Here is an 8,272-nt window from a genome sequence, read left to right as displayed (position 1 = left end):
TCAAACAACTGTCCTTTATCCTGGCAGTTTAACACCTGTTGTACTCCCTACAAAGGGTTTTGGCAATTTAGTGTTTTCCTGCTTTTTGTAAAATCTAAAACTTTATTTGGACTAAACATCACTTTAAGGTTCTTGATTCAAGCACATAATGCTTCCTTTTAGGTTTTTTTTTTTTTTTTTGGCCGGGGGGTGGGGGGTTCTGGAGAAGAAGGGGTCAAGGAGTGCATGGTGCCTACCAGATTATAGTCAAACGTGTTCAAAAGCTAACAAAAAGTAAAGACAATCCATTGTGTGTGTCTGTGTGAGCGAATAACCAAATTGGCTAATTTAAAGCAGCTTTACTAAGGAAGCAGTTTTAAAGAGTACAACATGCCCATTTAAAAATGGCTGAGATCCAGCTTTTAAATTATGTTACATTTACAATAATTAAGATAAACACAGGAAAAATGCCTTTAAGGATATCCTAATTGAGGATAATCATCTTTTTAGCATGAACAATGAGAGGATACTCACAGGTTGCAAGGCTAACAGAAGTTCGTTCAGAGGATTGGTTAGGTTGGTGCCAAAAATTATAAACCCATAGCTGATGCCAGCAGAGTGAAGGGCTTTATCCAAACTAAAAAACACAAAAATATAGGAATAAAGATAAAATGGAAAACTACTACAATGCCCCTTTTGTTGCATAGTTCCTGCTTTTTATTACATTGATATTTTATGGGAAGAATAGTGTTTTACAGTGACTTACTTAGAAATGAACAGGGCAACAATAAAGAGCATTGCAACCAGGATGAAGAAAATGCCCAGTACGATCTGTGAATAAAAAAATAAATAATTAAATACATGAAAATCAGTTATTACAGTCTGTAAATAACAAGGTGAAGGATGTGCACTCTATCAAGAGCCTTTGTGAACTCTGAAGAAAACAATGTTTCCAAAGGTTCTGGGTCAGCAGATATAACCTCAATATCAAGTCTTTTGCCAAAGAGAGACCATATGGCATTGGAGAGGCTCAGTTTGGCACTTCTGACTAGGTGTCAGTGGGAAGCAAAGGCACAACCCAAAAGGGTTGGGTTACTCAGTAGGTTACAACCAGACAAGCAAAAAAACAGGTGGTGGCAAAAAATTGAAATAAAGCTGAGTACAAACTGAAAAAAAAAAATGCATTTATTATACCATACAGTATGTTCTAAAGACGGAAGACACATTTTATACCTAAAAAAAAATAAATCACAATGTAACATAATGCATAACGTAGGCTATTTCATGTAATATAAAAGCATGACTGCATGAAATAAGTGTTCATATACAAGAAATATGTAACACAGATGTCTGCATTCATTAGGTAATTATTCATAGGAAACCTTTTCTGTTTATGTTCTTCAACCTTTATTCAACCAAGCCTGTAAAAAAGACAGAAAGTGCTGTGATGCAAAATCCTAACTACATTTAATACAAGCWATTCAACAAGATGTACTGCGTCAAACTTTATCTACACATTCGACAAAAACTGAGCCAAATTACAGAAGAGATGAAAACCTTCACTCAGTGTTGTGCTATCATTTACTTGACTATAACATAAACAGCTTAAACAAAGTGGAGAAAACGGGAAAATATTAGAGCCGAAACCATAGGTCTCAATTTTGAAACAAACACACCTTTTCATTTTATATCCAAAGTTAAAAGATTCACTTAGAAATGTAAGAAGTTTTTAAAAACAAAACAATAAAAACTTTCATAAAATCCAGATTTACACATTTGTTTTAAAATCCCACCAAAACAGTGACGGTTTTGCCAAGTAATTGAACATGTCGACGGTCAACATGTTGAGTAACTTGGTTTACCAGGAATAGTAACACAACGTGCCCAGAAGACAGTGCTGCCACTGAAATTACAACCACTTTGCTTATCATTCAACACCACTGTCTTAGAATACAATAAATTAATCTCTCAACTCATTACTRGGAATTCGAGTCTAGGGACTGTCATTAGCAGCAGCCCTCTTGGTTAAAGACAAACTGTTACAGATACTGGGAGAAAATGTTTGTGCAAGCCTGCAGTAAAACCAAACAGTGATAAACAAATTGCAGCAGAGAAGTAACAAGTGAACTACAAGCTAATATTTGAATTGGTTTTATTGCTAACAACTCTATCTCTGACAGAAAAAGTGAGACTAAAATAGTATGTAGCTGTCGTACAACACAGTCTGTTAATGCTTGAGGATCTTATACATGTTTGGGATAACTCTCAGCGACTACCAGACCAAATTTTAGCCCGCTGTTCATCAAATTTAATAAGTTTACTTATTAAATAAGTACTTAACACAAAGTACTTAGTACTTTGTGTTTTTTTTTGCTTACACACAGACAAATGACCACATGCATACATGTACAAATGAGGGTAATTAATTGCCCACTTTTTATGGCTGCAACTAAACATCCAACTTTCTGACTGAAGATCCCCACTCCATTACTAGCTGTGTTTCCATTGCAAATGTGCGCAAAACTTTGTTGATATTCTGTTAATGTCGAAAAAACACAGTTTCGCAATTGCAGTGTTACCATTAAGTAAGAAACGCTATTAAAGTCATGCGTGAATATGCTTGTTCTCGCAATAATTCATTACAAYCATGGTGGCAATGGATGTAAACACGACACTAGCGCTCATCATCAGCCATCAGAGGAGACGTTGGTGTATTATCGAGGCTTTCGAGTGACAAGCCCCTTAGACTTGGGAGCGGCTACGTATGCTGCGTTTTTGGGAAAATGTAGGTGGTGAGTTTAATACTTTCTTTTACTACTTCGGTGATTTCACTACTACTTTTACTTCCTGTTATCTTCTTCGTCGTCGTCTTTTCGCCAGTAGAAACAGCCGGTTCTTGATCACGTGACTCCCGTGATGCGAAAAAAGTGTTTCCATTGCAGTTTTGCAAAATACATCAATTTCGATACGGCCGAAAAACCACCTCATCCTAGCGCAAAAATATTTTGTCGAAAAACGCAATATTTTTCGAAATTGACGTGTTTCCATTGAGCAAATTTATTTTCAAAATTCTAATTTGCACATTTTCATGGTCAATGGAAATGCAGCTACTGAGCCCAATATGGAACAGTTCAAATCAGTGAAATAGCCCAAGTCAGAATAAATAAAAACATTGGGCCTCATGCAAGAACATGTTCGTATTCTTATCCTAAATTTCTCTTAATTTTGTTCGTACGAAGGGTTCGTACGAACAGGTTACTTCAGATTCAACAAACTCTTCTATCTTCAGGAAGTGTGTAAATGAGCTGCGTAAATTCCACCTGTTCGTATCCAGCTGCTCGTGCACGAGGAGAGGTTATTTACATAATTACTACCCCAAAAACACCAAATAAGGATATGTTTCCTGCCCCACATACCAGGAAGTGTCCATTCATGAATGACATAGCAGTGTAAAAAAGAAGAACTTTACGAGTTCGGAGATTGTAGACCTGCTCTCCGAGAGCGAGAAAAAAAATTGTTCTCTTTAGCAGTGTCATGTGGAATTAAAGGAGATGCTTAAAGGAATGAAATATGCTTTTAATGTCGTGTCTCCTGTGGGTCGTTACAGTCACAGAAATAAAAATATAAATCATATTCATCTCTCTCTAGTCCAGCTCCGGTTTTTCTTTAGTCAAATATTTTTAATTTAAGCGTAAACAACTGTGTTACTGTGTTTACATTTATTCAGAAGAAGGGTGGTTGCGCACCGCTACTCCCCCCCAACATGGCCGTCTCCCCCCTCCCTGTGGTCGCAAGTGACAGATGCGGTTCTGAAAAGACGCATTTTAAAACGTTTCCGAACTTCAATTAATGCATAATTTAAGTTGTTTTTTAGTTTGAGATCTTCATATTAATATTGTAGTGTTATACAACAGCATTAAAAGACAGTTTAACTTAATCTTATCAATTTATGTCATTAAAATCTAATTCCAGTTCAAACAGAATAACCTATTGTCAACATAATTATGGAGTGTGATTTATTTTCAACTCAAAATATTTTCTAAATACTGAAATATAAAGTTCTTAGTGAAGAAAATCCATCTGGATAACAGCAGACTGACTGCTCGTAATATATACGACAGGTCTGGACCACTCGTGAATTTTGTTCGTATCTGAAAAAAATCTTAGAATACAAAAACATTGGTGAATGCCACAAATTCTCCTAAATCACTCGTAAGCACAACTTAAGAACAAATCTGTGTGTACAAACGGTTCTTGCATGAGGCCCAATGTACTCATCAATGCTCATGACTAGATAAGTTCAAAGAGTAGGACAGTACAAAAGTTGGCACCAACATGTCCAAAGCTAGAAATGTTTTTGAGACTTGTATAGAAGTTTTTTTTTTAAGATTCCTTCTCTCTGACCCCTGAGTCCTAGAGAAATATTGAAACATTAATATTAAAATTGCATTTGTGAGGTCCAGTTATTGGCTGACCAACCCAGGAAAAAAGTAAAATCAAAGACAGGGTTGTGGGTGTTTTGGTATGCCGCTTGGGAAATGTAAGATCCTGTCTGAGAAATGCAAGACTCCCTTAGAGACTTCAGAGTAAATTAGGTGAAGAGACGACCCCTGGGACTCGTGTAAATATGCGGTAGTGTAAAGTAGAACTGAAAGTAAATCTAGAGCAGTCCAAATCAGAACTTGTGCAAAAGGAAAATGTTCAGTGAAAGTACAGTAGAAGTGGCTGAAGCTATTGAAAACAAACCAAGAGATGAGGATTATTTTCTTTATGAATTATGCAACTTTTTAAAATTACTAAATTTGATATAGAATACAGTGAAACCTGATTGATTGAGTAACCCGTGAATCAAAAAGTGACAATTAACACGGCAAAACCCTTTTTTCAACCAAATGTTCAAATATTAACATCTTGTATTTGTTTATAACATTGTCCAGATTGGAAACACAATTTACTTCTGTGAATAAGAGCCAATTCCATAATGGAGACTCACCTTGATCGGTCTGAAAGCTCTGCCAAGTTTAGCYCAGCAGTTCCTCTCTGCAATGTCCAGGTGTCTTCCTCTGCGCCGGAGGAGCTGGAGTTTGCCCTCCAAGTCCTCCAGGTTGCGTCTGTCCTTTGAGGACAGAGGACGTCCATCTTTACACTGATAAGAAAACCAACATACACAAAATTTTACCAGTGAACAGACATGCAATACTGAAAGTACTGCACTTTTGATTTGTACTTCTGTCATGATAGTACCGGTACTTAAAAGATTTATGAGGACTTTTGAAGTAAACATCAAAGAAATGAAGAGCTGCAGGTAAACAATATTACCAGGGACTGTCAAACAAAGAAAATGCCACATAATTGAGATTTATTTGTATTAGTAAATAAACAAAAGCTTAAAACAAGTATAATGTAAAAACTCATGCAACATTTTTGGCAGTGCATCATTTAACAGGAAGATGTTGTGCTATTTGTTTAACAAAAAGATTAAAGTGCCTGTGACATCAATTTTTTGTAATACACATGAATGCATTTTTAGAAAGAGGACTTTGATAAAATATTGCAAAAGAAATTTCATGTTGCTGAGATGAACAGTTGTTGAGATATTTGCCTGTGAATTTACAGGAAGTGATGTCAAAGGGGGATGTCTGCATGTGAACAGAGCATTGCTACAGACTATAGAAAATAATCTGATGTTTCTTAAGATTATTTTGAGTCACTATAGAGAGATGAAGAAGAGTCAGAGTTCAAATAATATTGTTTCAATAAACAAAGACCAGATAGGTTTCTTTGTTTAAGAGTTCCCCTTTGATGTCACTTCCTGTTTCACTTTGGCTGAGCCAAGTTCAAAAGAAAATATGCCAGTTATGGGACAAAYTGGGTTAAAGTGTGTGTATTATTCCAACTTTCTTAAATATAAAGATGTTTTCTTTGACTTTTTGTATTTAAAGAATATGCAAGTCACAGGCACTTTAACAGATATTAGCAAAAACCAAACAAACTGRGAATCCTCTGCTATTCTAGTTTTCTATGTTGAGTTTTAGTTTCACTTGTCATCTAATGTTTGTGACAGATACGGAAGAAATATKTTTTTTCTTTGTAAAACTCAACTGAAGGAGGACAATTACTTTTCTTAATTTCCTTATTTAAGCTGCCTATATTTGAGGAACAGGTAGACAAGGACAATACTCATCCTATATAATGGCATGCAAACAAAGGCTTAAAATAAGTAATTACACTGAAACATTTAACAATTAGTCTGTTTAGTGCTATAAATAATGTCCATATGTGCAGCACATTGRGATTTTAGTTTCCAGTGTTTTTCTGTAACTAGTGAAGAAATTTTAGTTTTCCTTTAAAGTCGCATGCATGTTGTGCTTCCTGTCATTTACTTACTCACCTTGGCTTTCAGATTTTCTATCTGATGCTCAACATCATCAATGTCCTCTGTGTTCTCCAGGCGTTCATAGGCAACACTCCGTGTGCCTTTTATCAGATTCAAAGGCAAAACAGACATTCCATATGCCTGGAAAACAGTGCAAAACTACTATTAGAATCACACACTATTGTCAAAGCAGGGTTGCACATATGGCACGTGTATCCACCCACACACACCAGCTCCTGCCAGACAGCAAGCACATCACAATGTGGAACATGACAACAGTCAACTGAGGGTAAGTAAACACACATGCACACAGCAAATCATGCAGACGCTAAACTCCGAGGCTATGTCATTTTAGGTAGAGGGGGTAAAAAAGATTAAAATGGTGGAATCTATAATTGTGCTGAGGTTTATTGAAGAATTTGCTGCAACCATTTTGTGTGGATATCAGTGCCTTATATCACCCTGATGCATTTACAGCTTAACAGTGCCCCCATGTGACAGCAATATCATAATTCCAACATTTTACAGCAATCGTTTTGAAGAAAAAAGAAAACTGATTTGAAGGTAGGAGTAATAAGGTACCCTATCTATATAAGGGATGTCTGAATAGATTGACTTCTAATAAACATCCCTTTTTTATTATTTTCTTTGCGTTGTGGGGTGTGGGTGGAAGCAGTAACAGTGAAAATACTAAAAAAAAATGGCAGACTCAGATAAAAACAGTGTGAAAGACAGCAAGATAGTAAGAGCAAAATTGAAAAGCTTCTTTAAGCTGAATGGTTTTCAATCTTTTATCAGGATGTCTGAACCTTTATTAAAAATTAAGGTTAAAGTCACAAACACGAAACCAACTAAACAATAAAAATGACAGTGAAAGAAACARGTTTGTGCTTTCTCTGTTGTGTCACTTTTACAAAGTTTCAGAAAGTGTAATTTTATACATGCATAKTAAAACAAAGAGACCTGTGAAATGATAAATTCAGCCTGTCGAATATTTGCTACACTCCTTCTTTCAACAAGCTAAACCATCAAAGTCTTTTTTTTCCCCTTTTTTGGGGGGGTAAAATAACTTTTACTACTTTCTGAGTGTTAAGATAGCATTAAGAGAGCCACGTGGGATACAAAGTCAGGCTACACTATTATTAGTCTCTGCTGTGGATCTCTGCTATGGGCGAATGTCGCTTCCTGCAATGAATCATGGAGCTCTTAGGGCCAGAGCATGTCCCGAATATCAAATACACTCATAAAAGGAAAACCTGTCCCAGATCCCCAGAGAAACATTTCCCTTTCCTTTCAAATGTGCAACTACGCAGAGAAATATGAAAAGACTTCCAGAGGAGTTTACACTTTTACATGTAATGATGCATGCTCATTAAATTTATTTGAAAAGCAACAATGGGTCAAAGATAACCAGGAATAGCTTATCAGAATAGATGGGAATGTGTGTGACTCCGTGTGTGTGGTGGCTCAGGGTGGGAGTCACTGGATGAAAATCACTAAAAGATGTTTTTTTATTCTTGCTGAGTGGGAATAGGCAGAACTTAGATYCAGATTTTCTACACAAGCCTCCTCTTTGTTGCCTCTTGCACTAGTGATGGTAAAGCCAAAATGAGGAGGAAGTGGGGCTACCCTAGCCCCCAGTATTCAATAGAAAGATTGTATAGAACACCACACACCAGTGAACCTACTCACAATATATGCTTACGGCACAACTGGTATTCTAAAACAACAAGGCTAATCCATTAAAAGTTTGCGAATTTGACACAAAAAGCTCCACAAAGCAAGAAAATCGCAACCATTGTGTCAGGAAGTCTGCCGGTAAGGAAGGTGTGTTTGCTTTCATTAAAAAAAGAGGCCAAATACCGTATTTATTCATGCATAATACGATCTCATGTTTAATATGACCCCGCTTTTTTT

The 8,272-nt window shown here is 36.4% G+C and overlaps 1 protein-coding gene across 1 annotated transcript in view; it reads right to left on the bottom strand.

Moving 5' to 3' along the window:
• lmbrd1 (LMBR1 domain containing 1) overlaps positions 1-8,272 on the bottom strand; it is a 58,451-nt gene that overhangs the window by 25,753 nt on the left and 24,426 nt on the right. Inside the window, exons 8-11 of the mRNA XM_014010615.1 lie at positions 6,371-6,496; positions 4,973-5,125; positions 746-810; positions 514-616 (exon numbers count right to left, since the gene is read on the bottom strand). Coding sequence (XP_013866069.1) covers positions 514-616; positions 746-810; positions 4,973-5,125; positions 6,371-6,496 — 447 coding nt within the window. The remainder of the gene's footprint in view (positions 1-513; positions 617-745; positions 811-4,972; positions 5,126-6,370; positions 6,497-8,272) is intronic.

The sequence above is a fragment of the Austrofundulus limnaeus genome, unplaced genomic scaffold (assembly GCF_001266775.1).
Source record: "Austrofundulus limnaeus strain Quisiro unplaced genomic scaffold, Austrofundulus_limnaeus-1.0 Scaffold0, whole genome shotgun sequence".
In the NCBI taxonomy this organism is placed as follows: domain Eukaryota; kingdom Metazoa; phylum Chordata; class Actinopteri; order Cyprinodontiformes; family Rivulidae; genus Austrofundulus; species Austrofundulus limnaeus.
Note: the sequence above shows the minus strand (reverse complement) of the source record. Positions and strands in the feature narration are given on the sequence as shown.